The 20,658-nt window shown below is 45.2% G+C and overlaps 1 protein-coding gene across 2 annotated transcripts in view; it reads right to left on the bottom strand.

Annotated features, from left to right (window-relative positions):
• The window catches only part of ccdc9 (coiled-coil domain containing 9), a 36,507-nt gene that overhangs the window by 3,739 nt on the left and 12,110 nt on the right, over window positions 1-20,658 (bottom strand). For both annotated transcript variants that reach the window (XM_048618149.1, XM_048618150.1), the window contains 7 exons: window positions 18,851-19,032; window positions 17,611-17,663; window positions 13,013-13,118; window positions 8,095-8,164; window positions 3,632-4,142; window positions 2,955-3,191; window positions 1,466-1,537 (listed from right to left, as the gene is read on the bottom strand). In XM_048618149.1, the coding sequence (XP_048474106.1) occupies window positions 1,466-1,537; window positions 2,955-3,191; window positions 3,632-4,142; window positions 8,095-8,164; window positions 13,013-13,118; window positions 17,611-17,663; window positions 18,851-19,032 (1,231 nt within the window). The remainder of the gene's footprint in view (window positions 1-1,465; window positions 1,538-2,954; window positions 3,192-3,631; window positions 4,143-8,094; window positions 8,165-13,012; window positions 13,119-17,610; window positions 17,664-18,850; window positions 19,033-20,658) is intronic.

The following is a 20,658-nucleotide window of genomic DNA, read 5'->3' as shown; positions in this document are numbered from 1 at the left end:
AACACTGCCAATCCACCTAACCTGTACATCTTTGGACTGAGAGAGTAAACCGGAGCACTCAGAGGAAACCCATGCAGACACGGGGAGAACGTGCAAACTCCACACAGACAGTTGCCCGAGGCTGGAATTGAACCCAGGTTCCTGGCGCTGTGAGGCAGCAGTGCTAACCACTGAGCCACCGTGCTGCCCCTAGTCAGTGTAGTAGTCTACGGTGATAGAATAGTATGGAGATCAGGAACATCGTATAGTGATGGTAAAAATCTATTAAAACAAGTGAGTGCCTGGACGAGGCCCAAATGGCAGTAAGGATAAAAGATATCTTGGGCATCAGCAAACTCCGCAATGGATTAAAAATTACTGTGTCTGGTAAACACTACGTTTGATGGAAAATTCAAAAACAAAACAGTTTGAGTCATTACACCATCAGTACCTCTGTGTTCATATAGCATGGCATAAATAGGGCACAAAATATGTATAAAGTCTACATCTGTGTACACAACAAGATGAACTTCCTGGACATATCTAAAAAATGTGGAGTAAAAGAAACTGGCATCCAAATGTGACTGGAACAACTTTGCAGCTAAAAAAAAAGTGAAACTACAATTGATAATGGACGGGAAAAAAAACCCACCAAGACTAAACATTTATCAATTATTCCAAGTTTGACTGCCTGATCCTAACGAAAAAAAAAGGGTAAATTCATTTACAACTTTCTCGTGTTCTCTACGGATATTGTGGCCCAATGCTTCCATGGCTTTAAATAGTTTCTCACACATGCCACTTTCAGTAGGGTTTAGTCACCTTGTACTCCAGATCAAAATTGGACTGAAGACAGGATGGGGACAAGGTAGAAAGGATCATAGCTCAAATTACACATTTGTTTTGACGATAACACCTGGCTGTTTCTCACACCGTAGAGTAAAAAAAGAGTTCAAAATTAGTTATCTGGCTTATTTACATTCAGTGATCTCTCGAGTGGCCTATTAGAGATCCAAACGTCCAAAAATCAAACACATGGGTGACTAACACCAAAAGAGAGAAACCACAGTCATTTCTTTGAAAAGTTCCCTTGTTCAGAGAGACGAAAGAAGTGCAGGAAAGGGCAGAGATCTGAAACAGGTGCAGGCCATGTTTTCCTGAGTGCAGAGGGAGAGAGAACCGAGTTGAAGAAGATTGGATAGCAGGAGTCACTGTTCAGAGTAACAGTCTTGAGTTCTATCTCAAACTGAGTCCCAGTCCCTCCACCCAGTACTTCAGCGGCTGGGATAGTGATGTTAGTATCCTGGAGCTGGTTAGTGTTTGTCCTTTGCTCAGGCCTGTAAGAGGCTAAAACTGTTAAGTGCATTGTCTAGTCTGATTAAGCAAGGCTTGGAGGTTAGACAGCACGCTCAAGGGTGAGTTTAGCCCAGAGTCAGAGGAGCTTTACGAAAGCAAACTGTCTCGTAGCTAGTGATTTGAACAGCACCTGAGCTGGGCTCATTTCCTTCCACACAATCTGTCCTCTGTGTTGTCCTTGTGGCCGATTCCAAAACATCCCCTTTAAGACAGAAAAAAATATTTTTAACAAAAAGGCAACAGCATTTGTAATGGCCATTTTGCAAGCAACATTACAGTTTAAGGACTGAACATGAAAGGGAACAAAGTATGATGTTTCAGGGGCTCTCAGGGAGAGGTGGGCTCTATGGGGTTGAAGTGCATTATCTCCTCCTCCAATGCAATTTTGATTTAGTCCCCTCCTTTGTTATTATTACACCGACCTTGGTGGGCAGTGTCTGCAGCAATTTTTTGATTCGGTGTCTTGTTTAATTGGTGGTGGATTCTTGGCCCAGTCTTGTAGTATGGTGATAGATTCCCCAGCGACTGGGTTAGAACATGCAGATTCAAACCCTACTTGTCATAACATGCTTGAACTGATTAGCCTTCTTTTCTTAAAATCAATCTTTTCATCTGGCGTGGTATGGGAAGTGGGCAAGTTGGAGGTTCTCCTTGTGGGTCGACCCCTGGCCTACCAAAAGTGGCCAACAGTAGCCCAGGCAGCGAGTTCTGGGTCATAATTCACAACTGCCTGTCCCTTTATCATGGTTACATCTGTGCCCAGGTATGCTTGGCAAGGGAGCATGGCGCATTCAGACTTTGTGTGACAAGTGCCCACCACAGGGGCTGGGGTGCGTGATTAGCCCAAGATTTTGATTTCAAATTTAAAGCTTCTTTTAAACTTTTATTTATTCATTTGTGGGACACGGGCTTTGCTGGCTGGGCCAGTATTTATTGCCCATCCTTAGTTGCCCTTGAGAAAGTGGTAGTGAGTTGCCTTCTTGAACCGCTGCAGTCCTCCTGCCATAAGTTGACCCAGCGACACTGAAGGAACGGCTGCATATATCCAAGTCGGGATGCTGAGGGGCTTCAAAGGGTACCTGCAGGGGGTGGTGTTCCCATGTATCTGCCGCCCTTGTCCCTCTAGATGGAAGTAGTCATGGGTTTGAAGATGCTGTCTCAGAATTTCTGCAAATTTCTGAATTTGATTAAATGTTACAGCGTCCTTAGTGGGCTGATGTTTTTTAAAGTTGGTTCAATTTGGTTAATTTGTTCTATTGAAAGATCGAGAGAGAGTTGAGTTCTTCTCAATTGGTTTCTGGACAGGGAAAGGGCTCATGAGGGAAAAGGTAGAAACTGGTGTTGGCGCTAAACGACATTTAAAATGTGAATTTCTGAGGGTATTTTGCTGCCTAGTTCAACATGTGGTCCGTTAAACAAGGAAGAGGACAAAAAAAAAACAATTAGAATAATTTTCAAAGCATACATGAAACTCCCAAGGACAATTGCGTGGAAACAGATCCATAGAAGGTATCTCTAAAAGCAGGAATTATCATCACGCAGCATAGAATAAAAGGGAAATTGGCCAAGGCTTGTAATTTCAACTGCAGATGTAACAGGAGTGCACATAACCCACCAACCTGTTCGCTGATTAATGAGCGGCTGTTTAAGCTCCTTTTCTGCTGTAACCACAATGGTGGCAGTGTCTCTGGTCTTTTCAATCTCCAGTTCCTCTTGCTCTTTCAGGATTTCATCAGCAGGATTATTGCTTCCACTGACGTTCTGCAGAGATATCTGGTCCGTCACTGCCTCCTGCTCCTTGCCTGCCTCTAAATCCAACTCAGCGGCGACAGGGATATCCCCAGACCTGACCTCCACTGCAAACAAAAGCACTGCTTGTTAAGTCAAACTGAACTACCCTGCTTGAGACACCGAAGGCCCAGGTCAGGAGGGGATTTCTGGGGCATATTAAGAGTTTCATCTCCTGGGGGGAAAGGCTGGTCCCCAGAAATGAAGTAGATTTCAGCTCAAGTCTTCTCAGCAGAAGCACGGGCAAGGGGGCACCCTGACTTTACTTCTAACACGTGGTGGCTTCGGTGAAGCGGGGTGCGAAAATGTGAAAAGAAAAGAATGTTGAGACATTATGAAATTGTTTCCAGGCAGCTTTCTCCCCTGTTTCAAACAGTTGACACAATCTACTGCCCAGGATGTGGGAGTTGCTCATTCGATTTAAGGCAAGTTTAATAAGAAAGAAAAGGTATAAATAAAAAGAGAGAGATACTATTGTACTCAGCCTTCCCGAAGAACCAAATCTTACCTTTCTGCTCCTCCTTTGTGGCATTAACTGCTTGCAAGGGATTCTGCTCCAAACTGGTTCTTGGTGATGTTGTTTCCATTTCCTCCGCCCAGTCTTTCACTGGGTGGTACTCATCAAGTGAGAATGGACTCAGTGGCTTGCATTCGGATTCCTTAGGCTGCACAGTCACATCGTTTGGAGGAGTGTGAAGTTTGGGCGTTTCTCTTGACTTCCTAGCTTGTTGCTCTTTGGCACTGACCTCCGGGCTTCTGCTGGGGGTCTGCACCACCTCAGCTCCCTTCGCCACTTCCTCCGTTATTCCTGCAACGTCTTTCTTCTCGTTCTCCTCAAGCTCCTTTGTCTCCTTCAGTTCGTCCTCATTATCCGACAAATCTTCTCCAACTATTTCCTCCTCATCATCACTAGCATCTTCCCATTCATCTTCATCATCCACCTCATCTGCAGGAGGCTCACCCACATCCACCTTCCCCTCGCTCTGAACTTGAGCAGGTTTCTCTTTAAGCTCCTCTTCCTGCAATGATCAAATGAAGAGGAGAACTTGTCAGCTCCTTAGTGTTTTCACAAGCCAACATAACCTGAACACACCTTATCAAACCTCATAGAATCCCTACAGTGTGGAAGCAGGCCATTCAGCTCATCAGGTCGGCCGAGGGTGGAATCACACCCGGGTTCCTGGCGCTGTGAGGCAACAATGCTTACCACTGAGCCAAAGTGTCGCTCTGCCACCCCCAACATGAGATATACACTTAACTCAGGTTAGGGGTTCTCGGATTCTAGATGTTTTTAAATTCATTCATGGGATCTAAGGTTTTGGAGTAGATCTGTAGCTTGGGTTGAGGGTGTTGAGATTGGTTGGCTCGCCGAGCTGGTTTGTTGTTCCGCAGACGTTTCGTTACCGTGCTGGGTAACATCTTCGGTGCAGCCTCTGATGAAGCGTCGGTGTGTTTTCCTGCCTGGTTTTTAAACTCTGGGGTCCGTTGCGATGGATTGCCTCACTTCCGGGTTTCCTCCCTAGTGGAATGTATATTCGGTCGAGTTCAATGTGTTTATTAATAGCATGCTTCGTGGAGTGCTATGCTTCCAGGAATTCTCGTGCTTGTCTCTGCCTAGCCTATCCCAGGATCTTGGTGTTTTCCCAGTCGAAGTCGTGGTTCTCCTTGTCCATGTGGATTGAGATGAGTGAGTATTGGTCGTGTCTTTTTGTAGCCAGTTGGTGTTCATGTACTCTTGTTGTTAGTTTCCTTCCTGTTTGTCCGATGTCGTGTTTCTGGCAGTCGCTGCAGGGGATCTTGTAGATGACATTGGTCCTGTCCATGGCGGGGAGTGGGTCTTTAGTTCGGGTGAGCACTTGTCGTAGGGTTGATGTGGGCTTGTGTGCCACTCTGATGCCCAGCGGTCGTGGGAGTCTTGTGGTGATTTCTGACGTGTTCCTGATGTGGGGTAGTGTGATGAGTGTGTCGGGGCATGTAGAATCTTTCTGATGCTGTTCCTGTAGGCATCTCCTGACCCAGTTCTTTGGATATCCATTATTCTTGAACACTTGGAAGAGGTATTCCTCCTCCTCTTGGCGTAGTTCCATGTTGCTGCAGTTCCACATGGACAAGGAGAACCATGACTTCGACTGGGAAAACACCAAGATCCTGGGACAGGCTAGGCAGAGACAAGCACAAGAATTCCTGGAAGCATAGCACTCCACGAAGCATGCTATTAATAAACACATTGAACTCGACCGAATATACATTCGACTACGGAGGAAACCCGGAAGTGAGGCAATCCATCGCAACGGACCCCAGAGTTTAAAAACCAGGCGGGAAAACACACCGACACTTCATCAGAGGCTGCACTGAGGATGTTACCAAGCACGGTAACGAAACATCTGTGGAACAACAAACCAGCTCGGCGAGCCAACCAACCTCAACATCATTCATGGGATGCGGGCATCGCTGGCCAGGCCAGCATTTATTGCCCATCCCAAATTGCCCAGAGAGCAGTTAAGAGGCAACCACATTGCTGTGGGTCTGGAGTCACATGTAGGCCAGACCAGGTAAGGATGGCAGTTTCCTTCCCTAAAGCATATTAGCGAACCAGATGGGTTTTTCCTACAATCGATTCATGGTTGTTATTAGTCTCTTAATTTTAAATATTGAAATTTTTAAAAAATTGAATTCAAACTCCACTGCCGCTGTGGCAGGATTTGAACCTGTGTACCCAGAATATTACCTGGGTCTCTGAATAACAGTCCAGCAACAATACCATTAAGGCCATTGCCTCCCCTGTAGCCGCAAGCTCTTGGCCAAGTATTAAACTTGCAAAGGCGAATACAACTCATACCTACATATCAGATTCTAACAGAGCAAACCCACTTTCTCAGCCTCGCATTTTTAATAGATTGAACCAAGATACTGGCTACACATTTGAATGTTGAACAAAGCCATCTACTGACAGTTGGGTCCACACATACATCTATGCTTCTAAGTCAACCCTCTGTTCCATTTTCTATTCTTATTAGAAAGTAATAGAAATTGTATCAGTTACACCTTAACGCCACAGCCCTCAGTAACAAGAGGTGAATTTCCACATCCACATGTAACACTCCATTCCACTTCTACGCGGGACAGGCTAGGGCTATTTTCCCTGGAGCATTGGATGGTGAACCTTATTGATATTTATAAAATCATGAGGGGCATGGATACGGTGAATAGACAAGGTCTTTTCCTGAGAGGTAGGGGAGTCCAAAACTAGAGGGGGCATAGGTTTAAGGTGAAAAGGGAAAGATTTAAAAGGGATCTAAGGGGCAACTTTTTCACACAGAGGGTGGTGCGTGTATGGAATGAGCTGCCAGAGGAAGTGGTGGAGGCTGGAATAATGACAACATTTAAAAGGCATCTGGATGGGTATATGAATAGGAAGGGTTTGAAGGGATATGGGCCAAATGCTGGCAAATGGGACTAGATTAATTTAGGGTATCTGGTCGGTATGGACGAGTTGGACTGAAGGAAGGGTTTCTGTGCTGTACATCTCAATGCTGAGAAGGTTGTGGCCCCTCTCTCTGTTTGGGTAGTGTCCTCATTGGCTGTACACCACAGTTCAGGTCATTATTTCACCATGGACTGGGCAAGGGGTCAGGCTCCAAGAACTGCCCATACTGTGGCCATTATTTGCAAGACACTTGCGAAATGAGCTCACTGGCCATTCCAACTGCCCTTTATCAAGGCCACACCTGGAGCACTGTTTTCAGTTTTGGTCTCCTCACTTAAAAAGAGGGACATACTTGCCTTGGAAGCAGAAAATTCACTCGTCTGATTTCAAGGATGAGGGATCTGTCTCAGGAGAACTGGCTCCTTATTCACTGGAGTTTACAAGAATGAAAAGTGATCTTATTGGAACATAAATTTGAGGTGCAAGTTCTGAGGAAGGGTCACCAGACCCGAAATGTTAACTCTGTTTTCTCCTTCACAGATGCTGCCAGATCTGCTGAGCTTTTCCAGCAACTTTGTTTTTGTTCCTGATTTACAGCATCCGCAGTTCTTTTGGTTTTTATAAATTTGAGGTGGTTTGACAAGATAAACTTCAAGAGGATGTGGGGGAAACTAGAGCTGGGGACACAGATTCAAAATAATCGTCTCCCATTGTAGACTGAGGGAAGAATAAATTTCTTCTCTTAAGGGGTTTGTTAATCTTTGGAACTCTCTTCCCTCAACTGCAGTGGAGGTTGGGTCTTTGAATATATTCAAGGCTGAGTTTAGATAGATTTTTGATCAACAACGGAGTCAAGAGTCATGGTGCAGCTGGGAAAGTGGAATATGAGACCACAACAAATTAGCCAGGAGCTTACTGAATGGCAGAACAGGGGCTGCATGGCCTATCCACGCTCCTAATCTTTATGTTTTTAAATATATTTTGGGTGGGTCTGTGTGGACTTGATGGGCCAAATGGCCTGCTTCCACACTATATGGATTCTACGATTCTCATCAGAATCTCCGCCTTCCAACCCACTGGCTTCTCTGTGCCCCACTCGTCTGAGCAATGCCCGCTACCTCACCTTTGATTTTGGCCATGTCCCACCTCACTCCTGATGTGCTCCTTTGACAGGGAGTCTACACCTTGTTCCTCTCTGTGCTGCTTGTGCTCGCTGACTGTGCTCCTAGACCCTGTTCAGTCAGCTCACTCCCTCTGTTAACTTTCCCTCCCCAGTCACTGTACATATCCATAATACAAAGCTTTGGGGATAAGGTGTGGGGCTAAGCCAGCTGCTTTAGCAGAGGCCCAACACAGACACTAGGCTGAATGGCCTTCTTCTGTGCTAAAACCTTCTGAAAATATAGGATATCCCCCCCTACACAAGTACATCCCCATTTCATTGATTCTTCACAGAAGTTATATTGCTGGTGTTTGGCCTGGGTTGCATCCCATCACATCTTTGTACAATTGGAACCATAAGAATATCCTGCCACCAGCCCCACCTTTTCCTGTTCAATTATTTGCTTCTGCTCACATTCGGCTTCACACGTTTCCCATCGATTGTCGTGCATGCTACAGAGAAAGAACAGAACACATTTCAATGTCAAAACACACAAAGCCAATACACGCAGGGAGCTGTGGAAACAAACAAAATCCATTCCTTATTTCCCTCTCCCGGCAGTTTCTGTTTTATACCATAGGAACTCTTTTCACTTCTAACTCCTTCGCTGCTAAATCATGAGTCATATTAAAACAGATCATACATTAAATTATGCAATAAAAGATTTTCAGAGACTTACCAGAACTTTTCTAGAAATCTACGGTTCAGCACCAGTTTTCACCTTTCCCTTCTAGATCCTTTCCAGTAACCAGAAACCAATTTCCCACTGGGGAAGAACTTTGTTTTTTTGAGACCAATGTGTTCAACCATGCTGCGATACATGTCCAGCACAGAACTTGAATCCACGCCTGCTCTTCAAAGACAGGGACACTACCACATCCCCAGTAAGCCTTAAGAATCCACCTCCTTATTTTTTTAAAAGATATATCAGAACAGGTTGACTAGAAACTATTATAACACACCTCTGGAACAGGTAGCACTTGAACCTGGTCTTCCTGACTCAGAGGTAGGGACACTACCACTCTGCCACAAGAGGCCTAAGAACCCAGATAATTTTTTTTTTATAAAAACAACCAGAGATACCTTTTATGCATCACTGAACAGTATCATTTTCACTACTGATTCATCCTTGTTTCTGATTACCCATCAGGGCAGTGTGAAGACACCAAGAGTGAGGGAAAGGTGGGGCGTGCGAGAGAGAGAGCGCGCGAGAGACAGAACGAATCAAAATGAAGTTGAAAGGGGAAATTCCACCCAACTCTTTTTGTTTTATATCCGGAACTGCTCAAAGACTGAACAGTTTATTTTTAACCCCATCACCAAATCACTCATGGTTTTTGTTTCATTTATCACCTCATTCTCCAATTTATTTGTGCTGTCTGTTAAGAGTAATGCAAACCATCAACAGTGAGGGAGAGGTAGGGAGGACGGGGGGCTAAATCAAAATGGAGTTGGAAGAGGAGATAAACAATTCTCTTTTTTCCCTTTTTTACCCTCTACACCCAGAAGTGTTATCTCTCTCTCACACACACACACACACACACACACACACAAAACTGAGTGACTTTTGCACCATCAAAATCACCATAACTCTTTTCTTCCCCCCTCACCCCTTTTTTCTTTTAACTACCGTCTGTAATCACCTGCCTCGCCCATCAGATATTTACAAGTAAAGCCCATTATGGCCAAGACGTGGAGATGCTGGTGTTGGACTGCAGTTTCCAAAGCTTGGGGTGGCACGGTGGCTCAGTGGTTAGTACTGCTGCCTCCCAGCGCCAGGGAGCCAGGTTTAATTCTGCCCTCAGGTGGCTGGGCAAACTCCACACAGACATTCTCCCCGTGTCTGCATGGGTTTCTGCTGGGTGCTCTAGTTTCCTCCCACAGCCCAAAGATGTGCAGGTTAGTAAGAACATAAGAACTAGGAGCAGGAGTAGGCCATCTGGCCCCTCGAGCCTGCCCCACCATTTAATAAGATCATGGCTGATCTTTTTGAGACTCAGCTCCACTTACCTGCCCACTCACCATAACCCTTAATTCCTTTACTGTTCAAAAATTTATCTAGCCTTGCCTTAAAAACATTCAGCGAGGTAGCTTCAACCGCTTCACTGGGCAGGGAATTCCACAGATTCATAACCCTTTGGGTGAAGAAGTTCCTCCTGACCTCAGTCCTACATCTGCTTCCCTTTATTTTGAGGCGATGCCCTCTAGTCCTAGTTTCACCTGCTAGCGGAAACAACCTCCCTGCCTCCACCTTATCTATTCCCTTCATAATCTTATATGTTTCTATAAGATCTCCCCTCATTCTTCTGAATTCCAATGAGTATAATCCCAGCCTACTCAGTCTCTCCTCATAATCCAACCCTTTCAACTCTGGAATCAACCGAGTGAATCTCCTCCGCACCCCCTCCAGTGCTAGTATATCTCTTCTCAAGTAAGGAGACCAAAACTGCACACAGTACTCCAGGTGTGGCCTCACCAGGACCCTATACAGCTGCAGCATAGCCTCCCTGTTTTTAAACTCCATCCCTTTAGCAATGGCAGACAAAATTCCATTTGCCTTTTAGGGTGGATTGGCCATGCTAAATTGCCCCACAGTGTTCAGGGACGTATAGGTTAGGTGTGTTAGCCATGGGAATTGTAGGATTACAGGGAAAGGGTAGGGAGATGGGTCTGGGTGCAATGCTCTTTGGAGAGTCAGTGTGGACTTGTTGGGCCGAATGGCCTGTTTCCACACCGTAGGGATTCTGTGAAAGTCAGAACTCACAAGACACCAGATTACAGTCCAACAGGTTCATTAGAAATTTGAAGTGACTTCACCTGACGAAAGAGCAACACTCCGAAAGTTTGTGATTTTAAATAAATCTGTTGGACTATAACCTGGTGTCGTGCGACTTCTGACTTCATTACTGGCAATGCCACCCATCAAAAGTGAGGGATGGTGAGGGGAGTGAATGGTTAAATCAAAATGGAGATGGAAGAGCAGACAAAAAGAACTTTTAAATACAAACGCCAATGAGCATCAGCTGATCTGAAACAACCCTGGAGCTGTTTTAGTTGACACTAAAAAGGGACTTGTATCTCTAACAGTGATAGGGGAGGATGTAGCTTTAGACAATTGTTGATTAAAAGGTTTCAGATTCCAGGGAGGAGAAAAATATTCCCCCTCCAAGTGGCAGCTGCCACTCAAGGCTGGGAATTCCGACTAAACATTTCCTCTTACATAGAGGATAGGAGCAGGAGTAGGTCATTCAGCCCTTCGAATCTGCACCACAATTCAATACACCCTCAGGAGTGTCAAAAACCCTAACCACTGTAATACAGAGCCTGATTGGTATCTGATTTAACCCTTTGTGTGGTGTTGTTGCTTTAGAAGCTGAATATGCCAGCGAATTAAGGGCCATAAATGACAGTGCTTGAGCCGCAGTTGTGAGGAGTACAGGTGTGTACTCAAGTTCTTCAGTAATGGCGAACAAGTTTGTCTGTTTGTTTTAAACCTATTTGAGATTTCCAAGTAACTAGACCCTATGCTATTTACCAATCCACTGAGATACTGGGATTTCTCTCTTTAGGAACACAACTCTACAGGTGATGATGGCCTGGTGGTATTATCACTAGACTATGATTACAGAGATTCAGGTAGGTTTGGGACCTGGGTTTGATCTCCACCACGGTGTAAAAAAAAATAATGGTGGAATTAAAAATATAATGGTGGCCACAAAACCATTGTAAATTGTTGGGGGATAAAACCACCTGGTTCACTAATGTCCCTTAGGGAAAGAAACTGCCAGCCTTATCTGGTCGGGACTACATGTGACTCCAGACCTGTAGCAATGTGGTTGAGTTTTAACCACCCTCTGGGCAATTAGGGATGGGCAATAAATGCCAGTCTAGCCAGTGACACCTTCATCCCACGAATAAATGAAAAAAAAAAAGACAGGCACTTCTAAATGGTGATGTTCTGTAGCACCTGGGCCCTTAGTGCATTGTCCTCTCCCCTCCATAAAGTAAGTAGCTAGCAGGTGATTGGCTGCTTTACACCAGCTTCCGTCTTTCTTGAAAAGAATAGAACAGTACAGCATAGGAACAGGCCCTTCGGCCCACCATGTCTGTGCTGTATATGATGCTATTCTAAACTAATCCCATCGGACTTCATATGGTCCCTATCCCTCTATTCCTTGCCCAATCATGTGTCTGTCTAAATGCAGATATTGTATCTGTTTCTACCACCTCCCCTGGCAGCGTGCTCCAGGGACCTATCACCCTCTGCCTAAAAAAACCTGCCCTTGCACATCTTCTTTAAACTTTTCCCCTCCCACCTTAAACCTATGTCCCCTAGTATTTAACATTTCCACCCTGGGAAAGAGAATCTGATTAGCCATCCTACCCATGCCCCTCATAATTTTTAAAAGCCAGGTTAACGCTGACCATCCCACTCTCACAGCTGCCAAGAATGGCAAAGATCTTTTCTCTAGGGTAGGGGGGAGATCAAAATGAGGGGCATTTTTTTTTAGGGGAGCGGAGAAAGATTTAAAAGGGCCCCAAGGGGCAACCTTTTCCACACAGACAGTGGTGCGTATGTGAAGAAGTGGCAGATGCAGGTACAATTACGACATTTAAAAGACATTTGGACAGGTACATGAATAGGAAGGGTTTAGAGGATTATGGGGCAGATGAAGGCAAGTGGGATTCGTTTAGTTTGGGAAACTTGGTCGGCATGGATTCGTTGGGTCAAAGGGTCTGTCTCCATGCTGTATGACTCAATGATGCACGTGACCTCAAACTGAATTTTGGAACATAATCAAGGTTTACCACAGAAGGATCAATGGCAGGCACTGTTGCTCTGCTGGAACTGGTTTATTGGTCTTCACCAAATCAGAGAACTCCATAAATGCAGCCCTGCATGGAACAGAATTACAAGTACAGTACAGATGGGCCAAATGGTCTATGGCTGTGCTGTCATTTGCACTTGAGCACGTTTCAACAGGACTCCTGGTCAGATCCTGTCTTTGTAGAGCCTTCCTGCTCCTAATCCAGGGGCAATGCAGTCACCTTTTAATGGAAACGGTTCTGAAGAAGGGTCACTGGACCTGAAACGTTAACTCTATTTCTCTCTCCACAGATGCTGCCAGACCTGCTGAGTTTCTCCAGCAATTCCTGCTTTTGTTTCACCTTCTAATGGCGTTGAGTTAAATCAGGTCCAATCACAGTTAGAAGGAGCCCCTTCTGGTTTAGGAAGCTCAAAAGGGAAGCGTAGAAAAGCTGAACGTCTTATTAGACAAGAATGCACATACTTTACCTACCTGTAATTTTTATTTTCCCGTTTCTCTTTCCCTCTCTTGGGATCCTTACTTCTGGCTGCAGGAATGTAGTCTGAAATTGTTGGCGGCTTTGGAGGGCGTCGGTCGTCTGGAACAGGATCAGAGGGCATTACAAGCTGGAGAGCTCCCCCCTCACTGTTAACAAGATGTCAAAAACCAAAATACAAACCCCACTCACACACCCCCACCCCCAACGCCAAACATCCTCCCCAAACCCAAACCCCTGCCCAAAAACCAAAACAGCCACACCCTCCAATGATCCCCAAAACCCAGCATTTCCCCACCCCTAAATTCAACTCTAGCCAGTCACAGCTTTTCATTTTGTTTCTCAATTGGCCAGTGGTGGGGTTTAGTTGCTCTGCGACAGCACATTGCACCTGGGAATTTCCAGAAAGCAAGCTCTTTATTGTCTGCTAGTGCAGCCCTGCTTAACGCTTTTTTTTGTAGAATCCCTACAGTGTGGGCAACAGGCCATTTGGCCCAACAAGCCCACACCGCCCCTCCAAAAAGCACCCCACCCTGACTCATTCGCCTATCCCTGCATTTCCCCATGTCTAACCCACCTAACCTAAACATCCATTTCTGATGACCAGAGGCACCACTCTTTCCAAGGAAGTGGATAAACAACCACTTGTACAGTTTCTCAGAAATATAACAGAGGGTCAGCTGGACTCAGTTGATGGAAACTTTGGAACCGTCACAAGGTCATGGGTTCAAATCTCACTCCAGGATTAAGCTGATAATCTAGGCCAAGATTTCAGTGTAAAAACAGGCATATTTGCATTTCTGCAGCACATTGCACATCCTCAGTGGTGGTGGTGGAGGGGAGTACAAATTTGTCACTTAAACATTTGGACAGGTACACAGATGGTATAAGTCAACAGGGATATGCACCAAACGCAGGCAAATGGGACTAGTTTAATTATGAAACCTGGGCAGCATGGACAAGTTGGGCCAAAGGGCCCGTTTCCAGGTTGTAAACCTCAATGATTCCGTGTTCCCCAAACCATTAATAAAAGCGTTTCACTTACTGCAAAGTGTAGTCGCTGTCAGAATTTGGGAAATGAGCACAGCAAGCTGTCACAACCTTATCCCAGAGCAGATGGGGGCTTCAGTTTAGCCGAAAGGTTCATCCAGAAGATGGCACCACCGAGAGTGTTGGCACCTCCCCTGTACTTGACTGAAATGTCAGCCTAGATTTTGTGCTCAAGTGTCTGAAGCGATCAGTGAAACCACCGCCATCACACCCCAGGTGAGGGTGTACCCACTGTGCCAGGGCTAACTCAAATAAAAGTGGGCAAATGTCAGAATTCACAAACACAAACTGAACACATGCAGGAGAGCAACGTAGCAAACCTGTACGCTTGGCACTCAGATTTACTCTCTTAAAGTTCCTCAGTCCTACAGTCGGAAAGATAGCCAAAAGAGCACGAATAGGAAGAAAGAAAGAGAGAGAAAAGAGAAAATAATGAACACAAATATGTAAAACAATATTGCAGAAGTGTGGAAGCCAATGCTGAAGTGGTTCAGATGGTCTACCTGCCCAACACAAATGCATAAAGCAAAATTTGCATTGCTATAGTATCTTGCACAACATCAGTGTTCCTTAAACCACTTTAATGTAAACTATTATCTATTTCTTTACTTTCCTATGATTTTATGAAGTAAATGCCTAACTTTTTAAACTCTTCTTTCTCTTACTTTTTTTTTCTTTATTCATTTACAGGATGAGGGCGTTGCTGGCCAGGCAGCATTTATTGCCCAGAGGGCAGTTGAGAGTCAACCACATTGCTGTGGGTCTGGAGTCACATGTAGGCCAGACAAGTAAGGATGGCAGTTTCCTTCTCTAAAGGGCATTAGTGAACCAGATGGGCTTTTCCAACAATCGGCAATGGATTCATGGTCATCATTAGATTCTTAATTCCAGATATTTTATTGATTTCAAATTCCACCATCTGCCGTGGTGGGATTCAAGCCCTGGTCCCCAGAATGTTATCTGGGACTCTGAATTAATAGTCTAGCGATAATACCACTAGGCCATCACCTCCCCTACTTTGCACCCAAGCTTTTTTTGTGCCTAGGTACTTTGGTACCTAAGATGGCACCGTGTGGCGACATTAGTCACTTTTCACTGTACTCCTGTACTTGAGTACAGGTGATAATAAAATCTAAATTAAAATCTAAAATCCAAAATCCATGCAAACGTGACAGCACTTTCATTTGAAAATCCAATCTGACTTGGTTTTAAGGAGTCACATTCTATCCCCTACAAAGGGGTTAAGACAGGACACAGGAGAATTCTGCATTGTCTCCCTTTGAAACACCTTTGAAACAGTGGAAATGGACTCTACCACATCCAGAGGGTGGACAGGTCCTGGGTTTCAAATGCTTCATCTGATCACCGGCACCCCCAGTAGTGCAGTACACCCCACCCCCAACCCCCTCCAAATACTATACTTGAAGCATTAACCTGGGTTAGCATCTCAGCTGAGAAACCCTATTTTTTTTTGGGGGGGGCGGGGGTAGTGGTTTTAAGTGCAGTTCCCAGTTGTTGCTGTGGTGTACAGGCTACAAGCTGAACAAACAGGTTTCAATTGACTTGAGAGTAGCCAACAAGGCGTTGTAAAGATGATCCAGGGATCTTTAATCAGCACTTCGCAAAGGCACACTGCAGGCTACAAGCACCCAAAGTAAAAACCCCTTTCTTTTGAAAGAGTCAGCACTCTTGTAAAACGAGGGAAACAGGTCTGAACTCTTTTTAAAGCAGCGGGCTGCTTTGCATGCTGTTTTTGACAGTCTGTTCCCCTGGATTTGAACCCAAGAAGAGACTGCTGATAAAGGTCGCCTTGTCTGTGCTGGGGAATAAGTGTTATTTGTGACTCCTGGGGAAGGAAGCTTAATTTGACGCCTAATTTTTAAAATATCTTTCAGTCAGATGCCGCTGTCACTGATAAAGCCAGCATTTGTCACCAGTCTGTGTTCGGCCAACTGTCATTTCAGAGGCTAGTTAAGTATCAACTGCATTGCTGTGGGTCTGGAGTTACATGTAGGCCAGACCGGGTAAGGATAGCAGGTTTCCTTCCCTAAGGGACATTAGTGAACCTGATGGGTCTTTACAACAATTAGTGATAATTGGCACCGTCACTATTACTAACTATTGCAACCTTCAATTTCAATTTTCGTTTAAATTCATAATAAAATTTGCATTCTAAAAGACGCCACAGTGGGATCCTCCCTCACAGTATCATTCTGATGCCGTGGATTAATAGCCCAGTGCCATTACCACACACTACTGTCTCCCCCAGTGGGTGCAGAAACCTGGCACAAAGCCGGTAACCATGTTAACAAGAACCACACAGGAAGACACCAAGGTGCAATCAAATTGGTGCAGTGCCAGGAACGATCTCTGGCAAACATTATTCCCTTATAATTCCAAACAATGTCATATGGAGGAGAGGAAATAATTAGATTCACAGCAACTTCAATTTCAGAAGCAGGAGATCTTGCAGCACCAGGGACAGGCTATTGAAACCATCAGTCTCGTGAGAGATCTTTTGAATAATGTAGATGCATCTAAGGGATACTAGACAAACTTATTTTTCTAATCAACCTGCTCAGAGATGTTATTACACACCTCTGGAGCAGGTGGGATTTGAACCCATTAGGTAAACCTATGGAGGGAGAGGAGAGGGTGACAATGAAAGATTCAGATGATAAAAGATGGGAGGAGGCTCAAACGGAGCACAAGCACCAGCATACTCAGAGACAATAAGGACTGCAGATGCTGAAAGCCAGAGTCAATAGATTTGAGGCTGGAAAAGTACAGCAGGTCAGACAGCATCTGAGGAGCAAAAGTCAAAAAAAGTCAAAACCTTCAAAACCTTCCATTTGCCATCTATTTTTAACTCCCCCTCCCACTCCCCTGGTGACATGTCCATCCTTGGCCTCCTCCACTGTCAGAATGAGGCCAAATGTAAACTGGAGGAACAACACCTGATATTTCACCTTGGCAGCTTACAGCCCAATGGCCTCAATATTGACTTCACCAGCTTCAAAATCCCTCCACCCCAAGTCTTATTCCATATCCAGCACCCACACCCCCACCCCTCCTCGCCTCCCTAACCTGTCCATCTTCCTACTATCCAATCCATTCCACCCTTCCCATTGACCAATCACAATAGCTCCCTACCTGCACCTATCAGTATCTCACCTACCCTTCCCCCAGCCCCAACCTCCTCCCGCTATTTACTTTTGGCCTCCCCTCCCCCTCCCCAGTCCTGACAAAGGGTTTCGGCCCTGAAATGTTGACTTTCCTGCTCCTCGGATGCTTTCCGACCTGCTGTGCTTTTCCAGCTTCACATTTATTGACACAAGCACCAGCATAGACTGTTTGGACCAAATGGTCTGTTTCCGTGCTGTATATTCTACATACATAAAATCAGTTGAACAATAGTGACTCTCACCCTCCCATCTTTCATTCTGAGGTACATGTCAACATTCATTGATGGTAATGTTGAGAATTTCTTCTTGCTGAGCTATACGAAGCTCCTCACCCACCACTTCCCAGCAGGTTAACCTACCTCGCATACTGCGACCTTCAGCACTCACAGTGGGAACTGGGTTATCTTTGAACCTGAGGGGGGGAAATGGAAGGGAGAGGAAAAGAAATAAAATTAATGATGGAGTAGAGCAAAATAGTTCAAGCAAATCAAATCAAAAATAACCCATTGGTGATGTTTAACATCTGCCAGGAGCCATCTAGATAAGGCACAAATAGTTAATTAGAACTGTGCGTTGGACTGGAGGCAGAAAGGATTAAACAGGAATAGATTTTTCACTGGAGCTTGGTTGGTCAGGCTGAATTCAAGATGACAAAAGGTTTTTATAAGGATGCACCATACTTTCCTACATCCACAACCCAGGAGCAGCAGTGTGTACCATTTACAAGACGCACTGCAGAAATTCACCAAAGATCCTTAGGACAGCACCTTCCAAACCCACAACTACCTCCATCTAGAAGGACAAAAGGGCAGCAGATACGTGGGAACACCACCTCCTGCAAGTTCCCCTCCAAGCCACTCTCCACCCTGACGTGGAAAATATATCACCGTTCCTACAGTGACACCGGGTCAAAATCCTGGAATTCCCTCCCTAATAGCATTGTGGGTCAACCTACAGCACATGGACTGCAACGGTTCAAGTGGGCAGCTCACCCCCACCTTCTCAAGGGGCAACTAGGGACAGGCAATAAATGCTGACAACATCCCATATCTGAAGAACTATTTGAAGGATACAGACAGTAACAGTCCATTAAGCCCAACAATTCTTCACATAATCCTCCAGTGTCTCTCTTGCTTGTTTATCTAGCCTCTCCTCAAAAGGCAAGGATATTTTTTAACAAAAAAAAAAATAGCTTCTATAATAGCAGTGATATGTAACTGGACTGTTGATAAGAAGGTCTCAGTTCTGTTCTGGGTCAGAACCGACTTCAGAATTCACAGTTCAGAGACAGAAAATACAGAATGGGAAAAAAATCCAAATATTCTCAAAGAGATTACTTCCAAATTAAATCTGATTATATTTGTAATTGTCTCAGTTAGCCAAAATAAAGTCACAATTACCACACCATAAGGCTAGGGACTTGAAAACAAACGACCAGACACTTACACACAATACAGCATTTTGACAAAAGGGATTATAACGACAGCTCATACTTGATGTATGAATGAAGTGTCTGGAGAACATGAATGGTGGAGTTCTAATTAGTAAAATGAGAGGGGAATAGCTTGGCAGTGCCCGGCTCTCTCAGTAAACACATACATGGATTCAGTCTTCTCAGCGTCCCACTCTCGTCTCCACTGTCCCATTGCATTGCGATGTCGCTCAAGCCTCTCCTGGTCGATCTGCTCTCGCTCCTTCTTCCAGCGCACGTACTCCGCCCTCTCTCGACCAGTCATTGACATTGTCATGTCGACAGAACCCTTGGAGCCTGACCATCTGCCCTGTGGGAACACACATCAGCTGGATTGTTTTTGCCTTTATTCTTTCAATGGGATGTGGGCGCCACTGGCGAGGTTGGTATCTGTTGCTCATCCCTAATTACCCCTTAAACTGAAAGGCTTGCTTGGCCATTTCAGACAGTGGTTAAGGTCAACTGCACTGCTGTGGGTCTGGAGTCCCACGTCGGCTAGACCAGGCAAAGACAGCAGAATTCCCTCCCCCAAAGAACCTTAATGAACCAAATGGGTTTCTCCAACAATCTTTCGACAGCACCTTCCAAACCAGTGTCCTCTACCATCTAGAAAGACAAGGGCAGCAGACACATGGGAACACCACCTCCTGCAAGTTCCCCTGCAAGTTCCCCTCCAAGCCACTCACCATTCGGACTTGGAAACATAATCGCTGTCCTTTTGGCGTTCAGACCATAAGAATAGGAACAGTAGGCCATTCGGCCCCTCAAGCCTGCTCGGCCATTCAATAGAATCAAGGCTGACCCCACATCCTTCACGTCCACTTTCCTGCCCCTTCCCCATAACCCTCGATTCCCTGACTGATCAAGAATCTGTCTCAGCCTTAAATATACACAAGGATTCTGCCCCGACAACTCCCTGCGGCAAGGAGTTCCAAAGGCTCTCAACCCTCAGAGAAGAAATTCCTCACCTCACTGTTAAATTGCCACCCCTTTACTCTGAGACTATGCTGTCTGGTCCTAGACTCTCCCATGGCAGGTAATGTCCTCTCAGCACTTACCCTGTCAAGCCCCTTAAGAATCCCATATGTTTCATCAGAGTAAAATCCTAAAACTCCCTCCCTAACAGCACTGTGGGAATCCCTAAACCTTAGTCAAAATCGTAGAATTCCAACTGTTTGAAGTACTCTGATTTCACCCACACATGGACTGCAGTGATTCAAGAATGCAGCTCACTACTATCTTCTCCAAGGCAGCGAGCAATGCCCACAGCCTGTGAATGAGTGATAAAAAGTGTTTAAAACCGATGACGGTTGTCGGGTCACCGTTACCAAGAACGGTTACACATGGGACTGACATTTGATTAGTTGCTGTGGTGGGATTTGAAACTATGACCCCTTAAAGCCTGAGCTGGGCCTCCGATTGACTAATCCAGTGACTTTTAGCACCTAGGCACGGTCTTTCCATTGATTATTCACTGAAAGAACCAAAATAGGGGAGGGTGAAGCAGAGACCACTCTGTCATGGTACTGGATGCATGGTTAAATCACAGGCTCTCAGCAGAAGGATGGGGACAGTCATATAGCACAGAAACAGACCCTTTGGTCCAACTCATCCATGCTGACTAAGTCTCCCAAACTAAACCCTTGCCTGCGTTTGGCCCATATCCCTCTAAACTTTTGTTATACCTGTTCAAATGTCTTTTAAAATGTTGTAACTGTACCTGCATCTACTGTTCCTCTGGCCGTTCATTCCACATATGAACCACCTTCTGTGTGAAAAAGTCCCTCCTTTGATTTAAAAGGGACCTTTCTCCTCTTACCTTAAAAACACAGCCCCCTGGTTTTGAAATTCCCCACCCTAGGAAAAAGACCTTTGCTATTCACCTTATCCATGCCCCTCATGATTTTATAAACCTCTATAAAGGTCACCCCTCAGC

This window comes from Rhincodon typus, chromosome 39, assembly GCF_021869965.1.
Source record: "Rhincodon typus isolate 14 chromosome 39, sRhiTyp1.1, whole genome shotgun sequence".
In the NCBI taxonomy this organism is placed as follows: Eukaryota; Metazoa; Chordata; class Chondrichthyes; order Orectolobiformes; family Rhincodontidae; genus Rhincodon; species Rhincodon typus.
This window is presented reverse-complemented; position numbering and strand designations above follow the sequence as displayed.